Source organism: Rhineura floridana, chromosome 1 (genome assembly GCF_030035675.1).
Source record: "Rhineura floridana isolate rRhiFlo1 chromosome 1, rRhiFlo1.hap2, whole genome shotgun sequence".
Lineage (NCBI taxonomy): Eukaryota > Metazoa > Chordata > Lepidosauria > Squamata > Rhineuridae > Rhineura > Rhineura floridana.
The window spans coordinates 72,101,831-72,120,798 of record NC_084480.1 but is presented as its reverse complement, the minus strand read 5'-3'; the positions used below and the strand labels follow the sequence as shown (position 1 = coordinate 72,120,798).

Here is an 18,968-nt window from a genome sequence, read left to right as displayed (position 1 = left end):
ATTTTTGCTCTGATAAGAACAGGATTTTTCTACTCAACATGTGATATACAAACATTGATCACACTACATGGCCTTAAATACAGTATAAAAATGTTTGCAGTTTTTCTATTTATAATCTGTATGTTGCTGGATAGATATCTCAGTGATTTTTGTTCAGTTCACTCTCATGGTAATGTGTTTATATGTTCCCCCTGGTTTAAGTCAAGGTTTTCCTAACTTTGTTTTTGAAATAATTAAATTTTATTGTGATAAATTCTGGAGTAGACAATATAATCATGAATAATTTAGTACCAAGTTAAGAGTTCATAGTGGTCATTGAACATTTGAATTGTAATGTAATGCCAAACATAATTTTTAAAAAACCCACAATTGCTGCTTCTCATTGAACAAGGATGGTTGAGAAGTTCTCCTAAATCTAAATTCAGCTCTGTTTTATTTGGGCTAACAATTGTTCAACCGCCTATTCTAATAATTACGAACCTGATAGTTCCTTGGATCCTTTCCATTATAGGCTGGGAAAGTATCTCAGATATGTGTGAACTAGAGAATTCTATCACAGCCCCGTGAATGATATGGAAAAATGGAAATGGACTGCCTTCAAGTCAATCCCAACTTATGGCTACCCTATGAATAGGGATTTCATGGTAAGCGGTATTCAGAGGGGGTTTACCATTGCCTCCCTCTGAGGCTAGTCCCCCCCAGCTGGCTAGTGCCTGCTTAGCTTGCCACAGCTGCACAAGCCAGCCCCTTCCTTGTCTGCAACTGCCAGCTGGGGGGCAACTGGGCTCCTTGGGACTATGCAGCTTGCCCATGGCTGCACAGGTGGCAGGGCACGTAACCCCTGAGCCACTCACTGTAGGGGTAGTCTTTAGCTGGCCCTTGACATCCAGGAGACACGAGCGGGGATTTGAACTCACAGACTCTGGATTCCCAGCCAGGCTATGGAAGCATATAATGCATGTATTTGTAATGCATGGAATACTAATCTGTAATATCTTCCCATGTTTCCAGGATTTTCCACTATCAGGCCTACATGCTCCATTATTAATGCAACTTTCTTGGTATTTTAGATACTGTTGTCAGTTGCAGTTGCTTTTGGAATCTTTCTGCTCAATTAAATTAAACTAAATTAGCAGTTGCCAGAGTTGTATGTGTTGTAGAATAAAATAGCCATGTGTCGGTTTTCATAATTGTGCTTCTGAAATTTAGAATTCGGACTTTTATTGTCAACTACTGAAGAAAAGAGATGGTAAGACTGAAAATAGGGGGACATTGAAAAGGGACAAGAAACTTTACAGGGCACCTAAATTGGCCAAAGCCCGAGCATAATTTAGAAGTGTGAGCTTTCTGTATAGACTTGCTTTCTGAACTGCTGCCCTGGGCTTCTGCTGAAAGGAATATAAATTGAATAATAAATACATAAATAAATAAAATAAATAAACAAACAAACTGTGGTTTAGCTAGTAGAGGCTGGTTGTGTCAGAATCATTGTTATTTTTAATTGTTTCATTTGAATTGTAACTGAACTTTTAACAAGATTTTTTTAAACTTGTTTTTCAGTCTGTTGAGACCAACCCTAAGCTTTTGGGATCGGAGATGCTGAATATTCAAATAAATAAATAATCTGGCCTATCACTGCTAAAAAAATCCTACACAGCTATTTTTTACATTTTTTCTAGCCCTACCCCCCATAAAATATCCCCCCCCCGTTGTTAAAGGAAGACTGAGTGCAGATATTTCTGTTCTTGCCCTGTGAGTCCATGGATTAAAAGAATGCATACTGCTCTGGCTAACGTCTAATATGAAGGGGGAAAGCACTTTTGAACACATAATTGGAAAAACTGTTGAGATGTGTTATGTGGTATCCATTTAGTGAAATGGATAACACAGCAGAACTGACCAGAGTGCCATGCACCTGACATGCCAGCATTGGCATTTTAACTCCTTCCTAGACATTGGAAACAAGGCAAACATATATATTTATTTTATTTATTTCCCACTTCATTTATATCTCATCTTTCCTCCAAAGACCTCAAAGTGGCATATGTGGTTCTTTCACTTCCCCATATCCTCACAACAACCCTGTGAAGTAGGTTAGGCTGAGAGATAGTGACAGGCCCAAAGTCACCCAATGAACTTCATGGCTAAGTGGGGATTTGAACAGTAACCACTATACCACTCCGGCTTTTCTAAAGATTGTGGCACCAGTGAGCTCAAGTCTCTGGTCCCAGTCTCTGGTCACTGCTGCTGCCAGAATTCCCTCCCCCTCCCTTGCTGCCTTGAATTGGCATGTTGGCCTATTTGGAGTGGTGGTGGCAGTAGCAACCCGGCAGTAGCTGTGGTTGGCCCTGGTAGTTGTCCTAGGATATCACATGCCGGTACTGCACCTGGCTTTATGTCAGCTTGGTTAGGTTCCTTCTATCCATTTTAGACTTTTTGATGTTGTGGTTTGTAGAATAATGGCAAACACATAAAAACTTGAATCCAGAGCATGTTGAGGAAACAGGAATCAACAATACAATTTTAAATAACCACACTTGATAATTTTAAAAAACATGGTAATGTTATTTTAATGTCAAATAGTTTTTACAGAATCATAAATGAAACTTCTTTTCCCAAGTTCAGTGGAATAAATTGTACATGTAAGTGTATGTGCCAGTGTGTATTGTAAAACAAAAGCTCAGGTTTTTCACTGGAAAAAGTGTGTATGTGTGTGTGTGTTCCTGCTTTCATCTTGCATTTACATCAGCTGATTTTTTTTTACTTTGCCAATATATTTGTTTCAGCCCCTTTGAACAAAAATTGCTTTTCAATGTACTGCATTTAAATAACATAAATACATGCTTTGTGTTTCTCTTTCAAAATGAGATGAGTTGTGCAAGTATTTTAACATTATTATATAGCCAAGAGAATGGCTGTATACTACAGGCAGCATGGATTTTTCACATTCTGCTACTCCCCATGCCATACTGCTGTGTCCCATAAGCTCATTTCAAAACAAAATCTTACAGTCCTGAACTCAGAAACACTTGCTTAACAACCCCCTAGGTTTTCATGGCAATACACAAAACACTCTGAGAGAATCTAGAGTTCAAATTGTAAAACAAGAGGGGGGAATCCAGATCCCTGTTGTACTTTTTTCTGTCAGTGGTCTCATAATTTGTTGAAATTAATTAAAAAACAGCCATGTTCACAGAGTACCTGTAATCCTATTATTGACCTTGCCCCTTACTCTGACCTTCATCTTCTGCAGTTTAAAAGTTTAAAAAATGCCTGGCTGATTTTTAATTATTTTAAGAAATTTAACATTGGGGTCTGTGATAGCACAGGCATGCTCAGTAAGAACCAACTATCAGTGTTCTAAAAGCCAGACTCACAGCTGTTTGGCTTGGCCGCCCTGGGCTCCTACTGGGAGAAAGGATGGGATATAAATCAAATCAATCAATCTGGGGCCACACCTATGTCATAAAAATTCCACTTTAAACAGTCATAGCTTTCCCCAAAGAAATCCTGGGAAGTGTAGTTTGTGAAGGTTGCTGAGAGTTGTTAGGAGACTCCTATTCCCCTGACAGAGTTCCTGTGGCCAGAGTAGTTTAACAGTCAGCCCCTTTTCCCAGAGAATTCTGGAGATTCTAGCTCTGTGAGGGGAATAGGGTGCCTCCTAGCAATTCTCAAGGGTGTCTTCTAGTCTTCACAAACTACACTTTCCACGAAAGCCATGACTGTTTAAAGTGGCATAAATGCCTAGTATGGATGTGGCCAGGGACAGCTTTGGTTTCAATTTTGGTGGGAGACTACATGTGTTTGCTGTAGAATAAAAAGGTAGGGGAACACACACACCCCGATAATGATACTGTTAAAAATGTTTTCCTTTTGGAAAGGAAAGGGACTTTCTCTCTGCCCAGTGCCCACCCACCCAATCTCCTCTCCCTTCCCCCTCTCTCCTCCCCTTCCCATCCCTCTCCCTACTCCCTTCTTTCCCCTCCCTGCCCCTCCCCAGGTCAGTTTAAGCATGATTGCACAGGAATAAATCCCATTGAACTCAATAAGCATGCAAATGATCAAACCTACCCTACCCTCCTCCTCCCTCCTATCCCCTCTCCTGCCCCTACCCTCCCCCTTCTCCCTTCCAATCTCCTCCCCCTCTCCTCTCCCCTCCTTCTCCCTCCCTCTCCCTTCTCCTCCTCCATGGTCAGTTTCACCTATCCTAAGCATGATTGCACGACAGTAAATCCCACTGAACGCAATAAACATGCAAATTATCAAACCTACTCCCCTCCTGCCTGCTCCCCTCCCCCCTTCTCCCCCTCCCCTCCCTCCCTCCTCACCCATAGTCAGTTTCACTATCCTAATTATGATTGCAGGTGAGTAAATCCCATTGAACTCAACGAGCATGCAAATGATCCGTCCATTCTCAGCAAAGTTGCATAGGATCCCATTTCTTACCACCTAGATTAAAAAGCAGAGAAATTAACTAATAGCCAAAAAAACCCTTGCAGTTTAATAATGTACCTATAACATATGGTGAGAGGTGGCAACACCTGCAATCAGGACTGCATCTCCAAAGATGGAAAATTACAGTTTTTGTATGTTTGGTGGTGATGTTCTTACTTTGGTTCTTTCCTGTTTTGCTGCTGTTTCTACAGAGATATTTAACTCATTATTCATCCTAGAAATCTGTGTCAAATTTATGTTTATGAATTTCAAAGCCTTTTTTAAAATGTCATTTGATGGTGAAGACAGTCTTTTGTGTTTCAAACAGGAGATTATATTCTGTTTCTATTTGGGGTGCATTAACAGTTGAATCTGAAACTGCAGTTTGATGTAAAATTAGACTGATTACAATATGTTGCTACTTAAGCAATGACTCTAGCTGTTGGAAAAACAAACTTGGCCTGCCGAACATGCATGTTTTTAGCCTGCTATGCTTAAACCACTCTACTTAAGGAAGGGTGGACATGGTCAATTAACCCCCCCCCCACTGTTTTATCTTGTGCAAACTGAGATACTCCTCATGTCTACTGGAGACTAGTCTGCAGAATAGTCAGTGCCAATATTCCACAATTGTTTTTGGAGGGGTTTTTTAATGTAAATTATGTAAGGTGTTGCTAGACTTCACATATTCATAGAAATAAAAGAAAATAATTTACTATAGGAAACTTCACTAAAATTGCGAAGTAAATCAAACGTATTTAAAGTGACCATCTCAACTATATCAACTGTCTTAATGTTGCTTCCTCCCGGCTAAAACAAGATCAGCACAGGACATATCTTCTTTCTATTATTTGGGCTGATTACAGGTGTTGCCATCACTGACCATATGCTCAGAGGCACATGTTCCCAAATTCTTCCAAGCTACACAGGAAGTGGATTGGACTGTGAAAGACCAACCCAAATTGTCTTTGCATTTTGACAAATTCATAGGGCAGTACAATATCTCAGAGATGAGGTCAGGTCTCCTGCTCCCCTGGTGCATTCACTATAGCTACCCAATTTCCCTGCTTTTTAAAGTTTGATAGAAATATCTGTTGGCTATAGGTATGCTTAAACTACAAGGTTTTTTTGCCTGTTAGTGAATTGCTTTAATAACAGCACCAGAAACGGCCATTAGTTTATGTGTACAAAATAAGAACCTCGGAAGCTACCTTATACTGAGTCAGAACTTCAGTCCATCTCTAGCCCAGTATTGTTGACACTGACTAGCAGCAGCTCTCCAGGGTTTTAGGCATGGATCTGATTCCATATGAAATTATTAGATAAGAGAACTTCCAGAGGGGTATCTATAAAGAGTCTTAGCACCTTAAAATTAGCAAACTTACCATGCTGTAAGCTTTCATAGATAAGTGTCTTCTTCATGGGATACAAGTGATTCATTAGATGAAAAAATTAACTTTAGGCCAACTCCCTCTTTTTCTTCCCCTTTTTTCTGTGTTGAGACAGAGCATAACAAACAGACTGACACTGACATGTCATTGACAATGTACCTTAGGTGAAATCTGTAGAGATCTTTGAATATCAGTTTTTAAAAAGACAGGCTTAATTCAAACATAATATCTTAAGTATACTAAACTTAGTTCAAACATGTTTGGCAATCAGGAATATTCCTATAGTCTCACACACTCCATTCTCCCCTCCTTTCCAGCCCTCTCATCATGTATGCACTCTCTCCTCCACATCTGGGTTTTTGCAAACCAGTTTGCCATGATGCCCAAACTGACACACTATATACCTACTGCCTTGCCTTCAGACTCTGCTTTCCAAATGTACTTCAAACCGTGATATTAAATTGTGATTTGGAGGAAGTTGCATCATGATAAAATGTGGGTTAGCAAAACTGATGAAGGATGAAAATGCATACTTGAGAAGACAGAATAAAGTAGGGAGAAGGATGTTTTCAGTTGCCAAATCATACTTTGGTATAAAGTCTGCATTGAACTGTGTTGAAGTGGGCTTCCCTCTGAATTTCACTGATCAAAAAGAAGTGAAGAAAATCCTCACATAGTGTTTGTGTGATTGTTATGCAGCATTGTAAGTCCTAGTAGTCTTAGTAGTCATTATAAGTCTTGGTAGTCTTAGCTACGTTTAGGTGTCTGAACACTTGACAAACAAATACAAATATTAAGTCCATACTTCTAGAAACTAGTGATTTCCAGACATAAATAATTTCAAAATCCATAGCAGGGCAATACTTTTTTATTAGATCAACCAAAATGTCACAAAATAGCAAGCAATCTTTCAAGTTTTCCAGAACTCTTCATCAGACTGAGTGCTAAGCAGGAGGAGGGGATGAGAAAAGGAGAGGAGAAGAAGGCTTGCTTGTTTTAAAAGCCATAAAGTCTTCATTGATGCCATTCTTAAGTGTGGCAAGAGCCAGCAGACTTAGGGTGCAGTTCTCCTGATAATTAACACTGGGCTGGGGGGACTCAGAATGAGGCATAGCTGCGGAAGAGGAGGTAGGGTGCAGCTGAGGCTCCACTAGGTGCAGCTGAGGCTGGTGCAAGGCCCAAAAAGGGGCATTCTGGGGGGTGTCGGAGCATAACCAAGGGGAAGGGGGACTTACACCACATCTTGGGACCATTTGGCTCCATCCTGCGGCCCCTAGTCCCAGTAGAGGCTATGCCGGGAGAAAGGGTGGCAGAAGGAAATAAGCATGCCAGTGCAGCCAGCATGCTCTACTCCCCAGGGCTCCTGAACAGAGGTAGAATGTGGCAGCCCCTTCCACCGGCACCACTCCTGCAAGCCTCTGCTGTGTTGGATTGCTCCCTTAGGCTTCAATCTTACACACACTTACCTGAAAGTTGGCCCCGTTTCACTCTATGAGGATTATTTCTCAGTAGACATGCATAGGTCTGCATTGTTAAAAGATTAGGCTCTCCTAGGTTTCACATTACACTTGGAGATGCTGGAATGAAAAAACACACAATGGCTGTCCCCATTTTTTTAAAATAAAAAATCTAGCAGCTCTCTAGTTCTGTTAAGCCATAGTAAGTGATGCCTGCAAAATCATTGATTTCATATTAAAAATGGCTTATAAGTAAATAGAAAACCTCTGGTTATCTAAATGCAAGGTTTGTTTAATTGTGAGAGGGAAAGAGGAACAGTTGCCTCTCAAATATTTTTAGTCACAGCAATTACAAAACTGAAATACGCTGAAATTTCACAAATTAAATTATTTAGGTACCGTATATTCCGGCGTATAAGACAACTGGGCATATAAGACGACCCCCAACTTTTCCAGTTAAAATATAGAGTTTGGGATATACTCGCAGTATAAGACTACCCCTCCTTATGACATGCAGGTACTTAGCAGGAAAACTGTCACTTATAAACTTATAAATATTAATATTTGGATTGTCCAGTTGTTTTGTTTTTGTGCCTAGGAATTACCACCAAAAACTGGGGAAAGATGTGAGAAATCTTTTTTTTAAAAGCAACATTAAATGCCTAGACTCTAGTTTCCAACACTATGGATTATTTATTGATTGATTAAGAGAATTTATATCCTGCCCTTTTGCTGTTAAAAACAGAGCTCAGCACAGCTTACAAATATAGTAAAAACAATAAAAATACACAATCAGAGAAAAACAAGCCAAAATGTTAGGAAAAGGAGTCTTTCACACCACATGCTCAGTTCTAAATACTGTTGCAGCAAGTTTTACAAGTTCCTCCAGTATTCCACTGGTGCAGGCTCTCAGACATTCAAAGTACTGTATGTTTCTTAGGTATTATAAAAGCAGAGCTTTGCTTAACTCAAAATTTCTTCTCCCTTTGATAACCACATCTACACAGGTTCCACCTCCATACTCAAAATGAAACTGAGCCTGGAAGTGTACAACAACCCCACACATACCTTGCTAATTCGATTATCAATGCCAGGATGTCTGTCTTATCGACTACTCTCCTGCTCCCCCCCACACACACACACACACCGGGCATCATGAAAGACCCAGTCCTGGGCTCAGAAAGAAAATAAATATCTGGTCCTCTTCAAAGTATTGATAAGCCTCTTGTTTTAATTGAAATAATAATTATAAATTCTTGTTCTTATCACTAATGGGAGTTAATTATCTTGCATATGCTGCTGTTGCTTCTATGGCTGTAATGGAGTGAGGTTAAAGATAAGTGAAATGCAAATAGGAAAAAAAAACACAGAAGGCAGTAACACTTTCCTAAATGTAATACCATACCAACCACAACAAGATTCCTATAAGGCAAAAAACTAAGCATCTCACAACCAGTCAGGATTCCTAACCAAAAACCAAAAATATGATAAATGAAGAAATATTTATATAATCATGACTATCAAATATATTTATTATTTACACAAACTGTAAAGATATTTATAGTGCAATCCTAAATTTATTTATTCAGAAGCAAGTCCCAGCGTATTCAATGGGGCTTACTCAAACAGGGACAGAAATGCAACCTCAAGTGATAAGCAACTTCATTCACACAACCCAAAATTCCGAATCATGCCACTTTACACTGTTTTGCAACTGTTTATACTTGTTTTTATGGTTATTGGATTTTAAATGGCTTTATTTCTTGTTGTGAGCTGCCTTGGTTTCCAACCCTACCTCACAGGGGTGTTGGAAAGACTCCATACACATACGCACACACTGCAGATGTATAAATACATACAGCCCATATAATAGTTTATTGTCAAACCAATTGGTCATTGCAGAAAAATCAGTATTAGTTTTTTAAAAATCAGTATTAGTTTCCTACAGAATAAAAACTGCAATACCTAAGTAAGCCCTGCCTACTTGCTTTAAAATAGGACTGGAGAGGGGGGGGGAACAGAAAGAGAACACAAACACAATTTTTTACATTCACTCCCAAGTCCCATTGATTTTCAGCACATTCATAACCATGTCTACTCAAACGTAAATCCTATTTAATTCAGTGGGATTTACTCTGGAGATATGGGATTAGCAATGCTTTTACCCCCACAAAAGCAAGTATTGGGAAGGTTTTCAAAACACTGCGCAGGATCTGACTCCTACACACAACAGGGGGGAAAACTGAAATGTATATACCTACCCAATTTATGAGATTTTCAGATAAACAGGAGGGGAAACCACCATTTTCTGGCCTCGCAATGAGGTTTTGCAGACACTGCCACCAAACAAACACTTCACTGATTGGCTGAAATCCTGAATGGGCGGGGTTAAAGCTACGAAGTGCTATACAGTAGTTTAAAAAAAGATTTAACCGGGGGGGGTGCCTGACGTTTTTATATATATCTCGAGAACCGCACCACCTAGAAACTTTTTTTTTTTTTAAATGAAAGCTGAGAATCCGGGCCACCTAAGGAGCTAGCCGGGCGCTGGGTGGCATGCTTAGAATCCGGGTAAAACCCGGCTATCCGGGCAATATGGCAACCCTAATAAGACGACACCCGGCGTATAAGACGACCCCCGACTTTGGAGAAGATTTTCCAGGGTTAAAAAGTCGTCTTATACGCCGGAATATACGGTACTTTAGTTTGGGGTACACTTTTTTTAAAGAAAGCTGTACTCCTCCCCTTCACTAACCTGAATCTTTTCAAATTCAGGTAACAAGCATATTCATGGAAATGACTTATCAGCGTCTACAGGTATCTGCAATTTCTGATTGCCTCCATTCTGTATATGTAGATGATATACTTAATATGACAAGGGGTCAGCATTTTGTGTGTGTGTGTGTGTTTGCATGAATCATTGCTTTCATGCGAGAGTCAGTGACCTTTCCAAGAGTATTACAGTGATGGAGAACTTTGCATGTAAGATTTGGAGTCACAGGTATTCTAATTTCCTGAAAATAACACAATGTAAAATGTCGATGCCATATCATGATTGGTACTTGTCATTGTGTGATGATTTTTGATGTGCGCATAAATTATTTGAGCTCTGTCTTAGCCCTTTTGAATACATTTTATGTTCTTACATTAACTAGAAATGGTATTAGATATATTCCACCCTAATCAACAGAACTTTTATCCATGTCTAGTTGTGGTGCTATTCAAGAGCATCTATCAGATTTAGCATTACGATATTGACTGCTTTTGTGTTTTTATTTTATTGTTTTAACTGTACATTGTACTTACTTTAATTGTTATATTTTTGTAACTTGCCTGCCATTAAATTTATTAGGCTATAAATACAAATAATAAATACATGTAATCAATTTCTGAAACTATGAAAGACTTGAAAGGTGTTTTAAATACAATTTGAAAAAAAGTGAATTTAACACAATGAGATTGAGTGAATGTGTGTTTGTATTTATGTTGTTTAAGTGTTTTGCTGTATTAGATTTATTTTAAGATGTACCTGGGAGAACATGCCTTGGGGCTCGCAGGGAGATTTTCGGGGGCCCCAATTAACGTTGTGACGGGTAATGGGAGGTATGGCGTTGGGAGGAGAACGTGCCAGGTAAGGGGAACTCGTCCCAGACAAGTTGTGTCTGTGCCTTGTTCCGGTTCTCCTCCTATCCACAGGACTGTTGGTTGTACTGTCAGCCAGCTCTCGGATCTCCAGGTGCTGCTTTTAAATGCCAGGTCGGTCGTTAATAAAAAACCCCTTATCCACGATTTGATTGTGGAGAAGGGTGCCGACCTTGTGTGTATTACCGAAACCTGGGTGGGTGAGCAGGGAGGAGTTGCTCTTTCCCAGCTTTGCCCACCTGGGTACTCGGTGCAGCACTGTGGTAGATCTGAGGGCCGGGGAGGCGGGGTTGCTGTGGTCTATCGGAGTTCTTTCTCTCTCACTAAGCACCCTGTCCAGACGGCGACTGGTTTGGAGTGTCTTCATCTTGTGCTGGGCCAAGGAGACAGATTGGGAATACTATTGGTGTACCGCCCACCTTGCTGCCCAATGGCTTCCCTAGCTGAGCTGACGGAGATAGTCTCGGAGGTATTGTTGAGATCCCCCAGACTTGTGGTACTGGGGGATGTCAACATTCATGCCGAGGCTGTCTTGTTCGGGGCAGCTCAGGACTTCATGGCCTCCATGACAACCATGGGGCTGTCTCAAGTTGCTACTGTCCCGACGCATGTATCAGGACATACTCTTGATTTGATCTTCGCCACTGGTCATGGAGATGGTGATCTGAGGGTGGGGTATTTTTCATCTACTCCATTGTCATGGACAGATCACCGCTTGCTGAGCTTTAGACTCACGGCAACCCTTTCCCTCTGCAGAGGTGGGGGACCTATTAAGTTGGTCCGCTCCCGGAGGCTTATGGATCCTGTTGCGTTCCAGAGCGCTCTGGGAGTTTTTCCGGCTGATATCACTGGCGCTCCTGTCGAGGCTATGGTCGATCTGTGGAATGCGGAGATGACCCGGGCCATTGACATGATCGCTCCCGCGCGCCCCCTTCGGTGCAGAACTCAAACAGCACCGTGGTATACCCCGGAGCTGAGAGTGATGAAGCAAGAGAGAAGGAGGCTAGAGTGCAGGTGGAGGCGAACTCCTGACGGATGTAGTCATCCTTTGGTGAGTGCTTCCACTAAGTTGTATGTAAAAGTGGTTAGGGCGGCAAAAAAGTCATATTTTGCTGCCACCATTAGATCATCTCTTTGCCGCCCAGCGGAGCTTTTTAGGGTGGTACGAGGGCTTTTACATTCTGGCCCTCCTGATACTAAGGAAACATCGGAAGCTCGCTGCAACGAATTTGCGGAGCACTTCCAGGATAAGATTGCTTGCATCCGTCGGGACTTAGACTCTGATGTTATGACAGATGACTCCATTGAAGTGTCCAGAGCGCGGTCTTGTCCTTCATTGTTGGATGAGTTTCAGTTGGTGCAGCTCGAGGAAGTGGACAAGGTGCTTGGAATGGTGTGGGCGACCACGTCTGCCCTTGATCCTTGCCCATCTTGGCTGGTGAAGGCCAGCAGGGCTGTAACCACCGGCTGGGCCAAAGAGGTGATAAACGCCTCCTTGAGAGAGGGAGTAGTCCCTGGTAGTCTCAAGGAGGCAGTAGTGAGACCTCTTCTAAAGAAACCTTCTTTGGACCCAGATATTTTGAACAACTATAGACCGGTGGCGAATGTCCCTTTTTTGGGCAAGGTCCTGGAGCGGGTGGTCGCCGGCCAGCTCCAGGCGCTCTTGGATGAAACCGATTATCTGGATCCGTTTCAATCCGGTTTTAGGCCTGGTTTTGGCACTGAAACAGCCTTGGTCGCCCTGTATGATGACCTTTGTCGGGAGAGGGGCAGGGGGAGTGTGACCCTGTTGATTCTCCTTGATCTCTCAGCGGCGTTTGATACCATCGACCATGGTATCCTTCTGGGGAGGCTCGCAGAGTTGGGAGTTGGGGGCACTGCTTGGCAGTGGCTCTGCTCCTACTTAGCGGATCGTCGCCAGAAGGTAGTGCTTGGGGAACATTGCTCGACACCCTGGACTCTCCATTGTGGAGTCCCTCAGGGGTCGGTTTTGTCCCCCATGCTCTTTAACATCTACATGCAGCCTCTGGGTGCGGTCATCAGGAGTTTTGGAGTGCGTTGCCATCAGTACGCTGATGACACGCAACTCTACTTCTCCTTTTCACCTTCTTCAGGTGAGGCTGTTGATGTGCTGAACCGTTGCCTGACCGCGATAATGGACTGGATGAGAGCTAATAAACTGAAACTTAATCCAGACAAGACTGAGACACTGTTGGTGAGCTCTTTACCTGCCCAGATGGTGGATGTTCATCCTGTTCTAGATGGGGTTACACTCCCCTTGAAGGAACAGGTTCGTAGCTTGGGGGTCCTTTTTGACCCTTCCTTGTCGCTTGAGGCTCAAGTGGCCTCGGTGGCACGGAATGCGTTTTACCATCTTTGCTTAGTAGCCCAACTACGCCCCTATCTGGACAGTGACGATCTCGCCTCAGTTGTTCACGCTCTGGTAACCTCTAGACTGGACTACTGTAATGCGCTCTACGTAGGGCTGCCCTTGAAGACCGTTCGGAAACTTCAGCTAGTGCAAAATGCGGCAGCCAGGTTGTTAACGAGGACCCGCTGGTCTGCGCATATAACACCTGTCCTGGCCCGCCTGCACTGGCTGCCTATTTGTTTCCGAGCCAGATTCAAGATGCTGGTTTTGACCTATAAAGCCTTACACGGTGTGGGACCACAATACCTTGTGGAACGCCTCTCCCGCTATGAACCTACCCGTTCACTTCGTTCAATATCCAAGGCCCTCCTCCGGGTACCAACTCATCAGGATGCCCGGAGGATTGTTATTAGATCTAGGGCCTTTTCTGTAGTGGCCCCCGAACTGTGGAACAGCCTACCTGTGGAGATATGCCTGGCGCCTTCGGTACTTTCTTTTAGGCGCCAGGTTAAGACCTGGCTATACTCCCAGGCATTTTAATGTTCAATGTGTTTCATTTAATTTTTTTTTTTTTTCGTTTAACTTGTTGCTGATTTTATTGTAATTTTATTGTAATATTGTATTTTAATCTTGTTTTGTTCACCACCCAGAGAGCTATTCTCTATGGGTGGTTTAAAAATGAAATAAATAAATAAATAAATAAATAAACACAAGATAAATTTATACTTTAGAAAGAGCCCAGCATTGTCACCAGAATGGCAGCTTGTGTCAGGTTTCCCTTGCTCCCTGAAATGTCTGGTTCATTCAAATCATTGTATATAGCTTGACACATGAAATTATACCATGTGCTATATTTATGAAATTTAAAAATAGTAAATCTCTTCATTTAGTCACACCATAATTACAAATAGACACAGTTTCAGAGGTTGTACTGCAAGTTACTACACCTCAAGGTACTTAAATATATATTTAATTTTTATCAGTTGGTAAAATGGGAACAGAGGAGGCAACTACAGAGCTGATGGTTTTAAACAAAAGGAAGGCTTTATTATCTGGGCATAGCAAAACAATATGAACCTAGGCATTCTCCTGCAAAAGAGAGGAGAATGAGAGAGAGAGACTCAGAAAATGATCGTCCCTCTAATAGGTTAAATCAAAGGTGCCTTGTGCAAGCAGAGAATTCCCTCTCATTCCATGGATTTCCACTGTAGCCTCATGCACCTCTACACATGCTGTTCCAGAGGGTCCCAGATTCTCAAAAAGGCAATAAAGAATGACTGATTTGTTGGGGGGGGGGAATAGATTGTGTTTTTCTAAATCCAATCCATTTTAATCGGCAACAAATTTGGAGAGTTTCACTTTATAACAGCATTAACTTGTAAGTAGTATATCAGTATATTGTAACTATAGATAAAAATTGGTTAAGCTGAACCCATATTTATATCCCACCCATCCCCAGAAAATAATATCCTTGGTACAGAGCCAGAGTAAGTGAAAGCAATGGGTCATAGAAAGACTTATAGGCGACTTAATCACAAAATTCTCTAAACAGTGTACATAACAAAAGTTATTGACAAAATCCACAAAACTGTTAAAATAGAGATAGACAATTATGACTAACTTTTCACATTGTTTTCAGTGGGACCCAAGTGTGACTATGTATTCTTGACACAAGTTTCTTGTATGCTTTTTGCACATGCTAATTTGTTCTTTGGTAGAGTGTAAATGAGTGTGTTTTCCGTTTCTTTCACCTGATGTTAGAATTTGGGAGGAATCTGAGGTAAGTGAGAAAGAGGAGTTGTAAACCTTCCTGTACAAAGACCTTGCCACAATGATGCAAGAGCAGTATACATGGCAGACTCCCATATTGACTCCTTGATCAAATACCTGGGGATGTTTTGTGTTCTTCAACAGCTGAAAGCATTCTTCTGACCTCAAACGCTAAAAGTTTTGCTTGTTTAATAATCCTGTCAAATGAGATAACAATGTGACTATAGTGTTGCAATCTTTGATGTAACAGATTTGCAGTTTGATTCCAGTGAGTAGAAAGTTCAGTCACAGCCCATCCTTTTAGGTCCAGTTTGATCACTAATGACACTGTTGATGGATTTCCTATCCTGATATTTTAAAAAAGCAACAATGCTTTGTTCTTATTGAAATACAAAAGCTGCAATCCAGAGACGTGGGGTGGGGGAAAGTGTGTGGTATGTGAGTGTCAGGTTAAAGGTGTGTACTCCTTGCCTTATACTAAATACTGAAATTGCCTTGTAAAGCAGCTGTAAAGGGAAAAGAGGCAAGTGTTTAGCATAATATTAAATTGAATCCTTTAATGCCTTCTCTTAATTTAAGATTTTATCCTTTCATCAAAGATGTATGATTTCCTTCTTTCTCAAACTCTTTTAGATAGAAGGTTAATCTTCCAAGTCATTATCAAAGTGACTTTCTCATGGTTAAGTTGTCTGTGTGTTATGTTTCCCATCATTCTAGGTTTGTTAACAACTGTGGTATCTCAGAGCAGTTGACTTTGCATCTCTTACTATTTGCAATATATTGTTTTCATTGCAAGCATCCAGATGCTTGTAGCCTTTTCCTGGGTTGGCTTGCTAGTGGGGAAGAACAACCACTGTAGGTCTAGGGGGCAGGACTGGGAACTGTATGTGATAACATCTCATTATTATTTTTTGTGCCTCCATTGAAAACAATGGAGGCTAACAAGGATTTCTGTGCAGTGATGCTAGAATTAGTAAAGATAATCCCAGTAAACATGGGATTGAAGGAAATATAATCATTCAGACTGGCTCTTCTCTGAAGGCAGGCTAGTTAGTACAATAGTAATTTTTTCATATCTTGACAAACATCTCAGTTTTGAAAATTTAGAATTCTGCCAGAGGGTGCTGGTGCTTCTTTCTGTTGTTGTTGTTGTTACTATTTCTTCCTATGATGATGATGATGATTCTTACTACTACTACACTTGTGTTTGGTAGGTAGAGAATACTTTGTGTTTCTGTCACAAGTGACAAAGGAAATTGTATTGCCTGGTGGCTGCAGTTCTGTCAGATGTTTGCACAACTATTTGCACAATAGTAGTTTTGTTATTAGAATCTCTCTAAGTATGGTTAACAATATCCAGTAAGTTTTGCTACTGCAGCAGAATTGGCATCAGTTCTTTGCTATCTTCTAGGACACAATTGCCACCGTTGCCCTAGCTTTCAGTAACACTCACAGATTATTGATTTGACATACTTGTGTATCGAACTTGGTGATACCTATTTAAGTAACACAAATGGAGATGATGAATAACAACTGTAGAAACATCAAGAACAAAAAGACAGCTGCCTATATAGATGTGGGTGATAACGTGTTTTGAGGCAAAACTTTATCATTGGAAATGTTTAATGCTTCTTAAAACGTGTCCCAAGCAATTTCTAGTACAGCTCACCTTCGCAGATGCTTAGTATTCTAGCTGGCCACCAGGTCTGTGGAAGCACAAGGTAGTTCTGTTGCCACAGTTGTTTTCAGGCCTCCTGAGAAAAGACAATCAAAACTCTGCTTGACACAAATCTTAATATTAAGAGTTGTACATGTGTCTGCTTACTGTAATGCTATTGATGTTGCATAAAAGGCTTATCTGGTTATGTTTGAGCTCACTAAGAGGCTGTGGACAATCCCTATTGGTTCAACCTCAGCCCCTTATCTATAATATGAAGATCCTGGCCTCCCACAGCTGTTGTGGGGATTATAGAAGGGATGTATGTAGAACATTTTGAGGACTTATAATGTGCCAGATAAATGCAAAGTACTATTATTTGTCTTACTCTAAGGCTGCAATCCAATACATACTTACCTGGGAACCCAACGGAGCTTACTTCTAAGTAGACATGTATTGAATTGCAGCCTAAGTGTCTGGATGTGTATATTTTCTCTCAGCATTTTTTTCCAGCGGCTTCCCTTTTAAGAAAGATAATAAATAAAAAGAACAGCCACTAGTCTAATAGAATAAATCTTTCTGTGTTAAAAAATACATAGAATCAGATATTCCTATGGTGTATTTTTTATTGAAGAACTACAAAGTACTTTGTAAAAGATGGATAATATCATCCTAGTATTTTCCCAAGGAACTACAGTAAATTTATGGGCCCTTTCATTAAGCACTCTAACCCACTATTGAGGGTGAAACTTGGTATATGTTCACCAATATGACAGTGCATAAGATTAGGTCTGAAAAATCAGAACTTAATTGTAAATTGGCATGTAGCTTGAGTAAAATACAATTAATTAAGCATTTAGAATCCAGGGCAAAATGTACTCCATCCTTACGTTTATCGAAATACGTTGAATAGGTGAATTATGTGGTTACAGGCATGCTTCTAACTATGCAGCTCAGTCTAACCATCTGATTAGCACCTTGTAGGCCTATCTTTGTTTATGAGTGAAGACATTTAATTGACATGCTTTCTTCACATTTTTAAAAGGTGACTGACACTCTACTTTTTAAAGCCTTAAAAACCAACGGGACTAAGAAAGTCTGACAGAAGAAACTTTTTTTGCATGAACTGAATGGGAAGTTAAATGGGTGATTGTAGCAATGTTATATATGGTACAATATATCTAGATACCACTGCACCATGAAATTTAACCCACCTGTCTATCTGGGCCTCACTCTGTACGTGTAAATCAGTTCCAATACATGAGAGATGTATATGCTCACGTAATAAACCACTTTTTTTTACCCACTGCAGTCACTGAAAACACAGTGGCTAGAGATGAAACCTTTATGTGGAACTGCCTTTTCTTACAAACAGTATCTGGGTGTTAGACTGCCCTTGACATCAGTGCAGTAGTGGCCTCATGTTCCACAGGTGTTTATGGAAGTTCTGGCAAGCATAAACTCTAGCAGGCTCTCTCATAATATTTTTGAACAAATAGTTTCCATTTTCCTAGGATCTTATCATGCATTTAACCACTTGTGGTAGACTATGCTTTCCTCCTGAGCCCTAAGAACTGTCACACATTAGGAAAGAAGGACAGCCCAGCAAAGTTATGACAAAGGAGGATTGGTTAAAATAGGGCAAAGTGTGGAAGAAGGATATGTGTGTTTTAGAAGTGTGACTTAATAAACACTCCCCTAGTCAACTCAGGCTATTCAAACCACTATTGTAACTGGACATTGAACAGAAACAACTGTGCATAGTTGAAACAAGAGACTAATCCATGACAGACTCCTGGTTTTACTAAGGCAAATAAACCTGGGCTACTCTTCCTACTGGAGTAAAAGATAATAGGATAAAGATAATATAGTCATGTTCATTAAGTAGTAAAGTTTATTCTATAATTAATTCTTAGAGATTAATATTTACAGCCAGATCTCCATACATGTTACATCAATTTAGCATTTCTTAATTTCTGGGGAGAAATTTAGAGATGTATCAATTTGTACTCATTGTTTTCTACAGAGCTTCATGCAACCCTTTTAAATGAAATTTAAAAATGAATAAATTATGTCTGTCTTATGAATAAAAGAATTTACTTTTTATGCATCCTTTTTAGACTGCTCTGGCACATCTGGAGTCCCTTGCAATTGATGTTGAGCAGGCTCATCCGCCAGCTAGTAAGGAGAGCATAGACTGTCTGCCACAAATTATCATCACAGAAGATCACAATGGTAAGGATAAA

General features: G+C 40.7%; 1 protein-coding gene across 4 annotated transcripts in view; it reads left to right on the top strand.

The window, feature by feature from the left end:
• Nucleotides 1-18,968, top strand: part of PJA2 (praja ring finger ubiquitin ligase 2) — a 66,718-nt gene that overhangs the window by 45,229 nt on the left and 2,521 nt on the right. For all 4 annotated transcript variants that reach the window (XM_061623767.1, XM_061623759.1, XM_061623749.1 and 1 more), the window contains one exon: nt 18,843-18,957. In XM_061623767.1, coding sequence (XP_061479751.1) covers nt 18,843-18,957 — 115 coding nt within the window. The remainder of the gene's footprint in view (nt 1-18,842; nt 18,958-18,968) is intronic.